Source organism: Setaria italica, chromosome VII (assembly GCF_000263155.2).
Source record: "Setaria italica strain Yugu1 chromosome VII, Setaria_italica_v2.0, whole genome shotgun sequence".
Classification (NCBI taxonomy): Eukaryota; Viridiplantae; Streptophyta; class Magnoliopsida; order Poales; family Poaceae; genus Setaria; species Setaria italica.
The window spans coordinates 23,064,100-23,081,640 of NC_028456.1; the positions used below are offsets into that span (position 1 = coordinate 23,064,100).

Here is a 17,541-nt window from a genome sequence, read left to right on the forward strand (position 1 = left end):
GTCGTTATACTACCTAGCATGATCAAGTGCCTTATTAGCTTGTGGCTCCCTTGATGATGGTAGTAGACCGATCGATGTCGGGAAAAGTGAAATATATACTATTATTATCGCTGAGATGTGGAGAAACTGTCGCCATCATGGCCGTTAAACGTTCTTGCCACTGAGAAAGCATCAAAGCAAGGCAAAGCTCCATGAGGAGAGAACTGAGTCTGAGTGCGCGCCGCCCACTCCCTTTCGTGCACTTTAACGACGTGTTAGAAAGGACATAGGTACACATACGCTTTCTCCATCTGAATCGCAATCCACAGCCTGTTCAGCAGCAGCAAACCTAGCTACCGATCAATCCATAAAGCGTTCTAGACTAGTAGAGGCCCAACTCACGCGTGCGATGCGCGACGCAGCTGGTGGTGGGTAGCGTATAGTAGGGGGGCTTCATGGAGCAGTGCCCGTCGACATGCGTGCACAGAGTTAGAACTTTAGAAGACGACAGGAGTTACTGCATCTGCGTGCGAGAGTTTTCTCAGAGCGGCGCTGACACACTTCAGAGTCACAGTCTCAGAGGCACAGCGTATGCAGAACGGAGTACCATCAGGCGCGTCCTTCTCGAAGGTCAGGTTCTGTCTGCTCCACGGACCGGCGATCGCTCGCTCGTTAGCCCCGAAGGTCTGCATCCAGTTCTCAACGCACACTGCCGGCCTGCCGAGCAACCAGCAGCGAGTTCTTCGGTCAGACTTCAAAGCCCTGTGGATCCATAATATCCTTATCATCACCATTCACCAGCCATCCCATCATGCGTGGACCGGCCGGCCGGCGGCCGGACCTCCCCTCCCTTGTCGGCTTGCTTTGCTGATTGCTCTGCGAGCTGCTTCTCCGCTTGCCGCCGACACACAGCACTGGTGACAGTTGACCAAACGCGCGCCAGGCCAGTCGCCACCACTACTGGGCACGCATGCATTTCTTAACGACTTGTTCCTTCGATCGACTGCACTGCACCGCGCCCGCCTGCTTGCGCGCGTACTGTGAAGGTTCTGGAACGGGAATATATCGAGTCCAATCATGCATGCATATTATTGCACTCCGCTCTAGTCACTGCTACTACTGGGCCACCGGGCACGAGCTTTGGTTATTAGTTGACTCGATCGCTAGATAGGATATTTTCCAAACTACTTAGGTGCTGTTTGTTTCAAAAAAATGTAACGCAAACGCAAATGTAATCAGAAACCATCGGTAACGTTAATAATGAAACAGATGGCTCGTTTTGTTTGGTTCGCACGCTGTAAAGGGAATGTAAACCTGCATCTCTAACCACCCACCTGCCATCATCATCTCGTTTCCCCGTTTCTCTCCTTGCATCTTGCTGGTCGGGCCTGCTTTTCTCTATCTCTATCGTGCGCTCACTGCTCACTGAGGAAACGAAGCCTCCAGAATGCTCACAGACCGATAGCCTAGCCTTCCAGGATGCTACAGCCACGAGGAAATGGAGCTTCGAGGAGGAGGTCGACCTCGAGCAGAAGCTGGAGCAGCTGGCGTCATCAGCGGCGGTGCATCAAAAAGAAAGCAGATGGGAATGAGGCAGAGGAAGCAGTGGCCGACATTGTCGTCGTCGCATCGCCGGCAGCCGTCGCCACTAGCGGAGACGAAACGAAGAGGTCGCTGAGCCAGAGCAGCATGGTCATCGGTGGTGACGTGTCAAGAAGAAAGCAGAGAAGGATGAGGTGGAGGAGGCAGCGGCCAGCGTCCTTGCCGCCGCGTCACCGGCTACTGCCGATGGCGACGGAGGTGACTCGAAGAGGTCAGAGCAACGTGGTCAGTGCCTCAGGCGGCGGCGACGTGCGCGGCCTGGCATCTCGTTTCATCTCGAGCTGGGCGGCACCGCATCCCTTTTCTGATTACGGAGTAGCAGCAGCGGTATAAGATTTGTATAGGCTAGGATTTGATTACGTTGCTAACTGTTTACGGGTTGTTAGAAACAAACGGTCGGAACGTTTTTGCTCACCAGGTGTAATCGGATTACGATAAATTAGGCAAACCAAACGCCACCTCATATCCATTGCCTCTCGCCCTCTCCATGGCCTACTGAAATTGAGAGTGCTCGCTGCCGGGAAGAGGAGGGGCAAGCGCTCGTTCTCGTCGCGCCCCACACATGCATGGACCCACCATGTAATGCAGATCAGTTGTAGAGATTAGTAGTGACGAGTGACGGCACTTTTGTCGTAATCGCCACCGCACTGTTACGATCGAGCACGCTATCGGCAGCAACACATATGCTGGAGACAGGCAGACAGCAGCGTGGTTCTGGTCTTCTGGAACGCGTCAAGAAATCAAAGATCGTTTAGCTATGCTTCACACTGGGCATACACCATACAGTCACACACACACATTGGCACACATGCATGATGCATGCATCCATGCAGCTGTTGAGACAAGACCTTGCTAATTAAGCTGATCCAGCTGAGCCTAAACCGATAATGTGGCGGCAGAATATTCCAAGTCCCGTGGCCCCATGTGCCAGCAGAGCATACATCTATTTGTAGATACTCCACGATCTTAGTTCTATGGCCTGCTTGCGAGCACGCGTGACGTGCGCGCGGATCATATTATTCGTGCGTGCGTGCATGCACCTTCGGAGGGAGCCCCGTTGAAACCACGCGCGAGCGGCCGGTGGTTTTCAGGCTACCAGACACAAACACAAAGACCGGCGGCCGCCACTTGGATTTGACATTGACAAGGCATCTTGCAACAAGTTGGACTGGTACAGTACCAACTCCTCTCCCACGCTGCTGTGTGCTTCCAACTTGGCAATTTAAGAAACAAGGTGCGTCCATCAATGCCTTCGCGTTTTTGTTTGCTGTTGGTCAAAACAATTTTTTTCATTTTCTAAAATTGTTTTATAATTAAGAGCACTAGCGCGCACTGCAAATGTATGTTCTGTATCGCTCATTTTGGTTTCCGAGCATCTTATCCGGGTGAACCCTAGGATCCTATATGGACACACGGAAAAGAGAGAGAAATCATAAAAATTCTTAAAAAAAGCAAAATATCTAGCTATCAATTGGTAGATTCAAATCTTGGATCTATTATGTTTTCTAAATAATTATCCACCTATGCCATTGTGAAAATAGTCTAAAGTAATCCCCTAGATCTATATCTAAATTACCCACCTCTGCCACTACATAAAACAAACTAAAGTAACCCCTAATCTTCATCAAAATTACCCACTTATGCCATTATAAAAATATTTAAAATAACCCCCTAAATTTGTAATTAAATTGCCCACCACTAATACTTAAAAATAACTTAAAGTAACTCTTTAAATTATCTGCATATGCTATTATTAAAAATAACATGAGGTAACCCTACATTCGATTCCAAATCACCTTAATTAAAATATACACCAATATATGATTGTAAAATATACACTATTTGCATATGATATAATAATTAAAGTATATAGGTATGATGCATGTCACCATTTATAAAGATATAGAGGAAGTGATGGGAATATAAATTTCTATATTAAATTATAGCTCAAACTTAGGGTCCAATAAATAAATTCAAGCGCATATATGCGATGCAAAGTGAAAAGTTAAAGATTATAAATTTGGATGAAAATGTTATAGAGTAATTACTAACTAAAATATATCATAATTGGATGAAGATAATAAGTATATATCTATATAGGTATTGTATTCGAATATTTAACAAATGAGAAGTATCACAAGATAATACTTTTGTAGCAATATTGTCTTATTTTTTTTTCCATTGAAGACTCCGCATTAGTTCTCACGAGTCACGCTAGAAAAAAATACAAATCCTATAAATTCTCATAAAAAAAGAAACATCAAGCATCAATCATGTAAACTTCAATAATAATAGTCGTTGATCTATTATATTTTCTAAAAAGTATATTATTATTAAAAAATAATCTAAAGTACACCTAAATCTTAATCTAATTATAAATGTCTAAAAGTAAACTAATACATTTATCCAAAAGTATATATTTGTACAAAAGTAAACTAATATATGATTGTAAATTACCTACTTATGTCATTGTTAATATATAAATACTAAGTTAAGGTATATAGGCACGATGAGTGTCACCATGTAGACTATTTTGTACATGTATGTGAGAAAGTGACGAAAATATTGATTTTTATACTAGGTGCTATGCAAAATGAGAGAAGTGTGAATGTGGATGAAAAGTGTGTAGAGTAATTACTAATTAAGGATCAATCACAACTCAAAAAAGATAAGTACACATCTATATAAGTATTATGTTGAAGTTATTGAAAACAATGTGACTGGTTCCTGTACCAAGGGTACCTAGGGAAGGGATTCAAACCAGCCTGACACAAAAAGGCTAGGGGCCCAATAGCAAGAAACATACTGGACGCGGCCCAGGAGACGCCGCGGCCCACCTCCCGACCTCCCTTGGTCAAGGGTTGAGGGCTGTAATCCCCCGATCCGGCCAGACTAGGGGCGGGGCCTGCAAGGGGCCCACAACGTCCCACCCGTTCCTTGTTGACCAGGGGTGACCGATATCATACCGAAGGCATTAAATACAGGGTGTGGCCCCCTCCTGACCGTCCCACGCTGGGACATGACTGTGTGGGGGGAGCTGACCTTTAGCGGGGGGTCTAAGGGTGAGGCTACGCCCTTCGGACCGCTCAGAACGGCTTGCAAGACGAGGCCACGCGCGGTCGTACGTGCCCACACGCCCTGACATCATCATCACCCTCGCCGCCAAGGCGACCTGTCAAGATCAAGGCCATGCCACCACACCAGGTCTGGTACGGACCCACACGTGAGGCGGGACCCAATGTCAAGCGTAACGGCATGGGGAGGCCATGAGCGTGCCAAGGAGGTCGGGGAAAGCTGGGAGAAGCAGCATGCCCTGTCCAGCTCGCTGACCAAGGTTCACCCACTCATCTCCGGTATGGACGTCAATGGCAGCTTCCGTCCCGTTCAATGCCACGGGGTTGGCAGACGGGACGGGGCATGCTGCGGAGCAGGCCAAGCCGTACGTAGCAGCCCACGCCGCACAAGAGCCACTGTAGGCATGCAAAACCCACGACCGGACAAGAAGACAAGACAAGAAGACCCCTTGGTGCAAGGCTACCCGACCACACCACGACCCCCGACCTCTAAGGTCGGGGACCCCCTTCATTTCTCAACATTGTCACTCGATCCCTGGCCTATATAAAGGGAACCGGGCCCTCCTCGCTCTCTCGCATTCATTCACACACATACACGCAGCCACACATCGCTGGCTTACAAGCACCCTGTTGTAAGCTCAGTGCACTCGATCCAAGGAACACGACTCCTGCTGAAACTGGACGTAGGGATCCCGAACCAGTATAACCCCTTGTCTCTTGTGTGCTAGCCATCGGAAGTGAGGAGGGCGTGGCGTATAATCACTAGTCGGCGGTAGCAGTAGGTAAACAATTTTGATTATTCGTCAGGAGTTTAATTTCTAAATAATTTTAAATACAATAACTTTTAAAAATATTGGCCCGTGCGGGAGCACGGGTTGATGGACTAGTATGCAAAATGCGGTAGAGCAAGAATAAGGGGATGTTTGACAGCACTCCACTTCAAAAAACAGCTCTACTCCACCAACTCCACAAAATTTTTTGCCAAACACGTCCAACTCCAATGAGTACTGACTGCAGCTCCGGAAAAAATGTGGAGTTAGGGTCAGATCCATATTTTTCGTACAGTACCTCATGCGGTGCTCCAGAAGCACCAGTTTTAGACTTTTTCGTGAAGTTGGAGATTATTTATTTCACTGGTAACTTACCGCTTCGTGAAAAAAGAAAAGTGCCTCCTCCCGTCGCCTCTCCCCCTTCTCTCGTCATTTTCCCTACCATCACACCCGCCGACCCCTGCCGGACCGCGCCGTCGTAGCCAACCGGGGAGGGCTGCACTGCGCTCGCCGCCCCCACCCGCTGGGCCCAGCCGCGTGCCCCTCCACAGCAGCTCGCCCGGGCGCGCCTCCGCTGCCCCCAGGGCTATGGTCGTGCCGCCCCTGCCCCCCGCGGCAGCGCTTATGCCGCCATGCCACGCGCACCCCTGGCCCCTGCGGACGCTGAAGTAGCGGCTGTCGGTGAAGCAGAGGAGTCGACGCCGAGGGAGACCCAGGTGTCGCGGCCGGTAGTAGTCGCATTTGTATTGAATTGATTGATGGAAGCCACTGGAATCAATAAACAATGTTGATGCTGATGAAGAAACAAATCGAGAGAGGGAGAAGATCAAGTCAATGTGCATCTAGCACATCACATCAGTGCACTGCATGTTGAAGCAGATGGATTTGCGTGTCCAGCAAATTGCCGGCGAGCGCGCAGACACAGTCGAGCTCATCCTTGACGCGCGCGTTCTCGATGTGCAGGTGCTGGTCCTCCAGGGATACCTCCCCGAGCACGACCGCCCCGCGTGCAGTTAGCACAGATGGGGTTGCGCATCGCCACATAGAGAGAAAGAGGAGGAGAGAAAAGAGACTGATAGGTGGGTACATTCACAATGGGTAAAATATACTATTCACAATAAGGTTTCATGTTTCTGAAGGTGGAGTACCGCAATCAGCCAAATACGTACAAAAACTTCATGTTTTTCTGAAGTTGGTAAAGTGAAGCTACAAAAAGATGAAGTTGATGGAGTGGAGCTATTTTTTTACACCCCTAGGACAAATGTGGCCTTCTAGGAGCTGTCCAGCCGATTCATTTTTTCAAAAAAAATAGAATAAGATAAATGAACTCAAACAGGAGCATTTCCTAATTTCATGCTGTTTTTAGTTGCGCAGTATTGTTCAGACCTGTCTTAAACTAACCGAGCAAGTAGAACGGGTTTGGTTCGCAGTGGTAGTTGACTTCAGCATTGGACACAATCACAACAAGAGAAACACTTACACTCCATTACTTGCTTTGCATTTTGCAGGTTGACAAAAAGGCATTACCGCCACTCTGTCGTGTGGCGACATTTGAATTCTAATCCACACGAACTAACCAGCTGCTACTGTCTCCGTTGAGCCTTCAGTACTGTACGTCCATAGTAGATACATAGATAGATTGATGATTCGATTGATGGATTGCTCAATCAGATGCCAGTGTGATTAGTGGAGGCGATTAAGAAACTATTTCCACTCCCGCACACCACCACCGTTGCTCCATGGATTCGGCCAGCCCCCGCGACCTCGCGGCTCTGTCAACGTCTAATCAGCGCAACTAGGGTGCTCGCATTACTTAACTCTATCCAGCTCTGCAATCCCACTCGCTTGTCGCGTAGCTAGCAGCCCCGGCCGGCTCCATCGCCCAGACCAAACAAGCTGCTTGCTAATTCTGAGCTCAGAGTTCAGGCTGTCCGTCCATGTATGGTACTCCCTCTGTCCCAAATTATAGGTCGTTTTGATTTTATTAGATTCATAGACTTTGTTATGCACTTAGACATACACTATGTCTAGATGCATAATAATATCTATGTATCTAGAAAAGTCAAAACGACCTATAATTTGGAACGGAGGGAGTAGCTGTTTTAGGGGGTGTTTGGTTCCTTCGCTTATTTTTAGCACGTATCATATCGAATATTTAGATACTAATTAGAAGTATTAAATGTAAACTATTTACAAAACCCATTACATAAGTGAAGGCTACGGCGAGACGAATCTATTAAGCCTAATTGATCCATCATTAGCAAATGTTTACTATAGCAACACATTGTCAAATCATAGACTAATTAGGCTTAATAGATTCGTCTCGTCGTTTAGCCTCCACTTATGTAATGGATTTTGTAAATAGTCTACGTTTAATACTTCTAATTAGTATCTAAACATTCGATGCGAGCTAAAAATAGGTTAGAGGAACCAAACCAGGCCTTAATTTTCTCCGATCAGCGATCACCAAACATGGTTTACCACATGCTACATGGTGACACGTGTCCACAAACTAAATCTGCATGGGCTAAGCTGCATTGCTGTTAAATTTCAATAGGCAGGTGATGCGTGCATGCGTCGATTCGATTCATCAATTGTCGATTGTTATCCACCTGATGCATGCAGTCACCAACCCCCCCTGCCAAAATATCAGCAGGAAAGGCTGCGGCAGATACGCAGCTTGTTCCTTTGGTTAACCGCGCCAGTAGACAACAGAGGCAGGATAAGATTAACAATGATCCACGGTGCGAATACTGTCAAAGGAGATGCTTTAGTTTAGTTTACCTGACGAAGACTTATAAATTCTGTATATATTCTTTTCTCCAATTTTTTTAGCTTAGTTCACTGTAACTCTCTTCTTTATTAATTAATACAGGTCCGGCAATCTTTGCCGGTCCACAATTTCAAAAGATTTTTACCTGATGCAGAAGAACATGCTGTGCAAAAGCTCGCCGGCTTTTTTTAGCCTTCCGGCGCCGTGTTATATGTCAAGGACTTGGAATCAACTGACACTAACGACGATGTACGTAGTAGAGGTCAACCGATTAGTTGCATCCACTGCATAAAAGCTGAAATGTTTTTGGAGGAAGAACTGGACGATGGAATTCACAAATGCTAGCACGGGAGGCAAATCAAGCGCCCGGAATGGAGAGGAGTGTGAAGCTGAACGGCCGGCGAAATGGGGAGCATGGTGGTGGTGGTGGCATGGATGATTAGCTCGTTGAGAAAGGTGACAGGTAGAACCTTATCGGGGTCAATCACAGCAGACGGGTGGCTAGATCGTCAGTTGATACGCTCACGTCAGCTCCAATCAGCCACGCCACCACTGGGAGAGGCTGAGAACGACTTCACCTGCCGGCCGATCCATCTCCAGCTCCCCGGCGATCTCTTTACAGCTTCATGCGTTTCGTCTGCTGCCCTGCCCACAGCTAGTGGGATACAATCATGCGCCAGGAATCGGCACCTGGCATTGTTTTTTTTTAGTACTTGTTGAAGTACTTGCGACAATAAAAAGGTCTGAAAATTCTTTTAGGCTTGTTGCTAATCTGTGAAAGTTTCTGTACACTGCATGTTTAGCTATCAAAAGCTGAACAGTCTTGGCGCCCACTATGATGGGAATTTTCCGGATTCATACGGGGAACGGAATGTTTCTTATCAGATGTAGCAAAATTCATGCGTTTTGACCAAAACCTCTGTTAGCATAGTCAGCCTTGAGATTTATATTCGGAATTTGTGTGTCTTTTAAATACCGAGTACGTATGTCTTTACACCTATATGGGGTTTGACATGTCTTTTGACTGATTAAGATGGCAGTCGAATAGTTTTGCTTTTGCTTTTTGAAAAGCAGCAGTCGATCGACAGCGAGGAACATGGACCTAAACAAGCAACCAGGATGTTTCCTGGCTGTCTTGCCCACTTTTGTCAATAAATAGTTGGCACCACATCTGTGTAAGTTAACTTAATAAAGGTAAACCACAGGGGCACAGGTGCAAAAATTAAAACGAAAATGAAGAATTTTCTGAACAAATCTGAAATCGTGATACAATTTTGCAAGAACTCAAAAATGTAGCTACACAATCGACACTCCCCTCTCTCAGTATCTACACAAACGTGCGTATCCAAGTGCCAAACCAAACTTGGTTTAGTAATAAGAATAGAAAACACCGCCCTACGTCAAAAAGATCGCGCCAAATCGCACCTACTACAAGCCCGACGACACCCGCAGCGACCAGACCCGCACCTCGCCGTCGAAGCTCGCGCTGCACACCCGCCACTCCTCCTCCTCGCCGCCGCCGTCTCCCCGCGGACGCCGCTTCTGCGGCGCGAGCGCGGGCGCGGGCGCCGCCGCGACCGACCTGACCGCGGCGCCGTGCCCCTCGATCACGGCGACGCACGCGTACCCCCTGCCGTCCGCGGCGCGCCGCCAGGCGCGCACCGTCTGGTCCGCCGACCCGCTGACGACGAGCCCGCCGGCGGCGCACGCGATGGAGAGCACGGCCTTGCGGTGGCCCCGCAGCGCCCCGATCGCCACCATGTGGCTAGCGCTGTCCTCCCGCTCCCACACCACGACGGACCGGTCGTTGCCGCCGGAGTACAGCGCCTGGCCACCGCACCCGACGGCCAGGGCGTTCACCGCCGCCGTGTGCCGGGACAGGGTGGCGACCAGGTGGTAGGCGGGCCTGTGCTTCTTGCCGCGCGCGCGCCGGGGCTTGTCGTCGGGCGCGGGGCGGGGCGCCCACACGCGGACGCGCTTGTCGGCGGATGCCGTGTAGACGGTGCCGTCGAGCGCCACGGCGACGGCGTTCACGGCGTCGTCGTGCGCGGGCAGCGACTGCAGGCAGCGGAGCGACGGGAGGGCCCACACCTTGAGGGTCTTGTCCCAGGAGACGGAGAATAGGAGGCGGCCGTCGGCGGAGGCCGCAACGCCGGACACGGTGTCAGCGTGCTCGATCCAGAGCCGGCGGTGGTGGCGGCGGACGGCCACGTGGTTGGAAGGGACGGGGAACCGGCGGAGGCGGTCGGCGACCGTGGGGAGCGCGGCGGCGAGGCGGAGCCTGGCGGGCGTGCGCGAGGAGGCCCGCCACAGCCGCAGCCGCCCGTCCTGGTGGCCCGTCACCGCGGCGCCGCCGCCGTGGAGGTGCGCCACGCACTTCACGGAGCCCGCGCCCGCCGCGGCGTCCTCCGCGTCGGAGGTGGAGGTCGCTTCGAGCGTGGACATGTCGTGGAGCGCCACGGACGACGGCCGCGCGACGACGAGGCCATGGAGGGAGTAGTCCCCCGCCGCGACGACGGCAGCGGCCGATGACGCGGGGGCCGCGGACAGGGGACGGAGCGTGGTGACGTGGACGAACGAGGCAGCGAGGCTGGCGCTCGGCGCGGCCGAGAGCGAAGGGAGCGAAGGGAGGGACGTCGACGAGGATGCCTCGGACACGGCGGCCGCCGCGGCGGAGGACGACGTGGAGACGGTCGACGAGGACGACGACACCGCCGTGGCCAGCTTGCCGCTGCTGCTGTCGCCCTTGCCGCTCCCCTCCCCGTCGCCGTCGCCGTTGCCGGTGGCCATGCAGAGCCGCGGGAGAAGCTGCATTCGGAGCGCGACGGGTTACCACTCTGGCTGGCTGCTGGCAGGGGGCTTGGACTGGAGACCTCGAGTAGAATGACGGGTCAGCTGGAGGTCGACGGCAACGGGAGTCTCCTATTTGTACAAGGCGCGGGTTTCCCGTGGCGGGGCATCCGACGGCCCGGGACGCGACAACTCGTGCCCGAGGAGAGCTCGGACGGCCCGGATCGGCCTGATGTGACCCGTCAGCACGCGCTCGGCTTGTTGACAGGTCGGGACAAGGTATCGGAGGCTGGGACTGGGAGTAGGAGCGGTGTCCGGCGCTGGCGACGGCGACGGCGACGGCGGAGGCGCTGGATGTGTGATCGAGTCGCTGCCGTGTCAACTCGATGTGTGATGTGATGAACGGGTGAGTGAGCTTTCCCGGAAGAAGTCCCGATCAAGCCGACCCAGGTGTTGGCGCACTGTCGGGCCAGAGCGTTGCAGTAGTACAAACTTTCAGTCAGTCCGTATGAATTTTGGAACGATTTTTACTGTGCTTTAGCCGCGCCCGCCGGCGCCGCCGCAAAATCTCTGAAAAATTGCGGGTTGCAACCAAGATGCATGCCAACGTATTGGTGGCAAGCAACTTCAGCAGCTGGTTTCAGAGCAACTCCAAGAGGCTGCTAATCTTACTCCCAATACCTTTTTTAGGAAAAAAAAGAAGAAAAAATGAACTCCAACAGTCCACCCAAACCTTCCCCAACTTTTTAGCAACGCTAAAAAACAGCCTACCACCGCGTATATTTTAGCGTTGGCATTCCTTCCCCAATCCTGATTCCCGCACGCTCGCGCGTCCCTTCCGATGGGCCCAATACGATGACATGGCCTGTTTTAAAATATTGGGGGCTATTTATTAGCGATCTGCTGTGGATTGATATGTTTTTGGGGGAAATTTTTTTGGAAGAACCCCCAATACATAGTTTTGGGAAAGAATTTTTTAGAATACTCTTGGAGTTGCTCTCATATGTCAATCGTGCTCGCAGTCGGCGGCGCCATCCCTCGTCTTCCGCTAAAAATGGTGAGAGTTTGTAAATCCTCGGTACTTGAAATGTGGCGCATTTCTAGCTAGTTGGCAGTACTATGAAGCTACTCGCAGTTGCTAACTACTCTAGTGGCGTAGCAAGGGGTGTCAAGGGGGCCAAGGCCCCCTCCTAACAAGGTAAAATTTGAGTTTCTGACTCAGCCACTGATTGCAACGCATGTCCATACAATTTCTTCCATGTGTTTTCCTTCTTTCTTCAGCAACACATTCTCGGTATCGCAGTGTGTTTATGTTCATGATGCAATTCAATGGGCGTGTGATCAGCAGACAGCGGCCATGAAACACCAATCCATCAGTTGTCATGGATGATGGAATCATGATCACTCAGATAATGCTCTCACTTCACATGGTATTACTATTGCATTCAGATACTAACAACTAGCTTCTGTTGTAGTGTAAAGTAAAACCATATAAATAACTAGCGCTCGACCGAAAAGCAGTATTCTGATCCAGCATGTTCAGAGAGAGAAAAAAAAAGCTACAGATTTGGAGACGGAATAAAATCTAGCAAAGCGACACTACCCAAAATGGCGGATGAAAGACAAACCCCCCTCGAAAAAATAACAAATTTCAGCACAAATCCTTTTGCGTCTACGATGCAAAAAAGACAAGATTGTAGCGTAGTGGCACACTGGCACTGCATCGTGCTTCGAAAGCTAGAGTTCTATAAATCGAGAAGAGAACAAGCGTTACGACAACCACTCAGCTGCTCCACCAATAACACAGTACTTGCGTTCCAGAAAAGGCTTTCTTTGATCCAATCCCAATTCCAAGCACGTTCTGCCCAGAAAGCGGGTGATTAGGGGAAAGATTATGCTCCCACATGCAATGGGCGGAAAAGCTAAGGGGTGGGACGACAAATCTCAGCTAAAATATGTTTGTGTGGTGGTGATTAGTGAATATGACGACGGAGCTACAATAATTAAAGCTCTCCCTCTTCCCAGCATCACAAAGAGGGGGACGCAGATGAGGATCATGTCCCAATCCCTGCGTGGCTGTGTGCTCCCCAACTGCTATGCTATCGGAGCGTGCTTCACTTTACGCAAAAAAATTTAGCAAGTTTTGAATTGAACAACCTCCTGGTCTGGTCTCCCTGCCAGCGTTGTAGCCGCCCTAGAATACGGTTCTATGTTAGGTTAGCTTGCGCCGCAGTCAGCTCGGATCTCAAAATGTTCGGCGTTCCCATAGAAATTTGGTCGACTTGTGAAGCAAGCAGGCCCGGAAATGGAATGGCGCGGCGAGGGTGCAACGAATATCATCATATCATGGCGCCACCGCCATATACATTTGTCGTTTGAGTGGAGAAGTGGCAAAGAATATGTGTTCTCTCCCTCCGGCGCTATACTCCCACTGTCACGCCCTGAGACCTTTTCATTGGGCCTCCTCCGTCGTAGCAAGTGGTGCAGTAAAAAAAATTATGTGCTTGAACAAATTTGGGATTCAGAATTTGGACTAGCCCAAGACTCTATTCAGAAGTTACTGGTGCGTGGCACTTCTTTTTTCTTTTGGATTGGTGAAACTAAAAGAGCTCTACATGGATTATATATGGTGATGAGGAGTATATTGGACAGTCGTCGATAATCAGCTGGTGGTGAACACTGAACACTGAACAAAGTTTGACTAGCAACCGTGCAGGCACGGCGGTTAGGAGACCGGTCAACCCAGTCGAGCAAAGTGGCCGCTCTTGTATGCGTACTACATCGGTGTCAAGCTACATCTGCAGATACATCAAATTCATAGGCCTGAAAACGGTTGCAACGACGGCGACGGGCTCGACGTTGAAACATGTGTGTAGTAGCACGGCTGATCGTTGAACGAGTGTTGTCTCTGCAACGAATTGGATGGTTTTGTTAACTTTATCATTGCGGACGTTTCTTGCGTGAGCGTGACGTGGTCGCACAGTGACCCTGGGGGGCCTGGAGCAGATGCAGAGGAGCACGCAGAGCTGGGAAAAGCCCGAGCGGATGCTTCGTTTCCAAGCGCTTTTGCTGCTTGCCACTGCATGCGTTCCTGGAGCCTTCAGAACCAGCGCGAAAGCACCACGGTCCACAGAGCAAAAAGGCGACCCATCATAATTTAATTCGTTGGGTGTTTTGTGCAACAAGTCAATGGCTCGTACGGAGATTTCGAGCACGATTTTGGGCACGAACAACTGACACATTATAGAATTGCAGCAACATTTGTACTACGAATCATCCGGGGGAAAAAAGCTCCAACGATGCGTGGTCTTCTCGTACGGTCCAGGCAATGGTGGCCGTCGATATCATTGCGCTGGTGGGACTGACGCTGGGTGCGGTTTGGTTTGCCTTCGATCCTCCCTCGATCGGCTGTCCAGGTGGCGAGCACGGAGGCGCAGTAGGTCAAGGACTGCAATCGAGCAGCAGAGGGGCCTGAACCTTGTGCGCAGTCAACAACAAGCACATGTGCTCAGGTAGGCCACAGCAGAGAACACCTGGCCTGACCTCGTTGGGCGACGCCCGAAATGGGCCGGAACAGCGCGTCCTTTTGTCCGGCGTCGTGCGCGCCGTGCTTGGCTTGCATCGGATCGTGTCGTGCCTGTGCAGTTGGTCAGTGGAAAGGTCGTGCCATTATATTGGTGCCGATGATCATGATTGAACGGAGCGTTTGGTCTCGTTGGCTGTCTGGAAACTCGGCCTGAAAACGGGAGGGAGGATCGGAGGGGAGTCGCGTAACTCTGAACCTGCTGCTTTTCCGGTTGCGGGACAGAGTGGCCAGTTTTAGGGCAGCCACAATGGGGGACATAAGCTGCACCTTAAGATTTTTTTTGTTGACCATAACCATTGTGGCAACAAGCTTAAGGTGAGCCTTTCATCAAAAAAAAAGCTTAAGGTGAGCCATAAGCAATAGAAAATTCGTTTTCTCTCTCCTCCCACTAGCTCAAGTCCACCAGAATCGATGTGAACAGAGAGGATAGGGGCAGCTCCGGTGTTGTGGGAATTTCTTCAACTAAGACCGTTTTACCTATGGCCCACCCTTAAGGTTAAATTGGACTACAGACATTGAGCTTGCCCGGGCTAGGAGGCTAGGACCACGACCGGTGATGAGCTCCACGGCGTGAGGTGTCGTCGCATGGGCGCATGGCCATCCATCCGTCTCGGGTACGCGGTCGGTGCTCCCGTCCCGTCCGGCGGTGCAAAGCGAGCTACCGAGGACGAGGGGAGGGGCCTCCGTGACTCCGACGTGTGGTCGCAGCAACTGCCGCTGCCACTGGTCGAGTGAATCGGTGGCCATGCAGCGCAGGGGGGCTCGAGCTCCTCTTCCATCGGGCACCTGGCAACATGGCGTTCCTCGAGTGATGGACGGGCTCGCGCTGTACCGGCGACGGGATGGATAAAAGAGGAGCAGGTAGGACGGGCCATGCCGCGGAAAGAGACGGCCGGCCGGGCGAGGGCCTCCCGTATTCTTGTACCCACTCCTCGGCTCCTCGCCCAGGAGTAACCACACACCATGCGCCCATGCGTATCCTTTTCATCACACGCCAGTACGCCACGCAGGAAGAAGTCGCGTGCATCGCACAACGTTTGACTAGCAAATCGCGGACACCCGTGCCACGCAGCTGACGGCCGCGACTTCGGGTTGGGCGCTCAAGTGGCCAGTCATGTGTACAGAACGCCACGGCGCGCATCGTCACCTGGCCGGCCGGCTCATTATCGCCCGATTCATGATAGCCGTCGTAACGAAGCGGCGACGTGTGCTCGACGGCGAAATGGCCGAAATGTGTGTATGCTCCAGATGACCGGCGGGAGCAGTAGTATACTAAGTATTAAGATGATCTTTGCGTGAGGATGACATGTCGCACCTTGTCAGACAGGTAGAACATAGAAGAGCCAGAGAAGCACGCAGAGCTGGAATTCTGGAAAGTCCGTTTGCTTCATTTCCAAGGGTTCGTCATTTGCTTGCACTCATCTCTGGCGATATCACTAAGCACCCAATGTAAAAAAAAAAAGAGAAATCAGATGATGATCAAGTAAAAGGCGACATTCGATGTTCCATAACGCTTTTTTTAATTGAAAAAATCCTCAAATTATTGCAGTAGCTAGCTAGTCATGAGAAAGCTGATCGATCGAGCTCGGAGTGTGGCTGATTTTCTCGTACTAGAATCCAAATAAAGGCCGTCAGCATCACCGCATTCGGTGTGATTGCGTTGCCGTCGCCCGGCGACACCCATCATGATGCACCACCGGTCCTCGGCGCCTCCAGGTGGCGGCCTCGCGGGCGGTAGGTCACGAGCCCCATCATCGATCGAGTAGGGACCTGAAAGCTTGTACGATGAACCGGCAGGCAGGCAGCAGGAAGAAGAAAGGAAAGGATCCATGGTTGGGCGGTGGTGGTGCTTCGGGTGGGGCCGCAGAGGGCGACCAGCAGGCCACGGGCAGGGCGCCACATGCTCGCTTGTGTTCAGGCCTCGGCCTCATGGTAGGGCGGTAGGCCATGGCGGAGAACACCTGCCCCGACCCGGTTGGACGACGCCCGAAATGGCCCGGGCTAACGCTTCGCTTTCCCGCGCCATATGCCGTGCTCGTGCCGTCGTGCGTGCGCCCCGGCCGGCTGCTGATCGGAGCGGCGGAGGAAGCGGTCGGTGTCAATGGCTAGAATGATGAGTGCAAGGAGCGGTTGGTCTCTGTTGGTTGTTGTCTGGGAAAAGATGATGGACATGGACCCTTGGAACGGGAAAAGCGGCGTGCGTGGTTCTCAAATCCCAACTGCGCAACAGAGCCGTCTCTTCTTTTCTTCTTCTTCTTCGGTTTTCGATTGGGCCTGACCTGATTGCCCGTGGTATTCATCCTCTACCGTGCCTGACTGCTTGTGGTGTGGTGATAAAGGTGCTGTGGTTGCCTTTCATGTCTGTCTGTCTGTCTCTGTTGCTTGAGTTTCCGAAAGGAAATCGACGACGCCGGCGGCGAGCGAAGATGGGGAAGTTTGGTAGGACACGCTCCGTCCATCCATCATCAGCGTCTGCCTAGACGACGCGACCGTACGTGTATCCCTCAGCTATATATCTAGCCGATCAGCTGCTAGCTGATCGATCGGTCGGGCTAGCTAGTCCAGTCCAGGAAGAGGGAATTTGTCCAGCGTGAGGTGTCGCGCGCCCGGCTGCCTTGCTGCGGTGCCCGGGCGTCGGTATCCCCGCGAGCGAGGAGGGCACGGCGAGGACAGCGGTTTCCGCGCGCCGCGCAGGACACGTGGCCGGGACGAGCGATCCGGAGATACTGGTCGGTGCAAAGCGGCGGGATGGGCCTCCGCCCCCGCCCGCGACAGCGACCGAGAGTCTCTGTATGGCCCCTACCCTGCGACCCGACCATGCGCGGCTCCGGTGGGCACATGGCATCCGGTGAGTTTATGTCCCTGGGGGCCTGGAAGCTGATGTTCGGCAGACGGTACAAAGGAGCATGCGAATCGGACCATGCCGGCCGGCCGCCGAAGGGGACGGCTGTTGAACATGCCCAAGAG

At 51.7% G+C, this 17,541-nt stretch overlaps 1 protein-coding gene across 1 annotated transcript; it reads right to left on the minus strand.

Annotated features, from left to right (window-relative positions):
• Positions 1-9,416: 9,416 nt before the first annotated feature.
• Positions 9,417-11,523, minus strand: LOC101761167 (protein JINGUBANG-like). Its single transcript, XM_012847605.2, has one exon. It carries the CDS (start codon positions 11,010-11,012, stop codon positions 9,627-9,629), a length of 1,386 nt encoding a protein of 461 aa, XP_012703059.1. The 5' UTR covers positions 11,013-11,523; the 3' UTR covers positions 9,417-9,626.
• Between the last annotated feature and the right edge of the window lie 6,018 nt (positions 11,524-17,541).

Bases quoted from the DNA above. Each gene is read 5' to 3' on its own strand.
- LOC101761167 (XM_012847605.2), bottom strand. From the start codon at position 11,012: ATGCAGCTTCTCCCGCGGCTCTGCATGGCCACCGGCAACGGCGACGGC.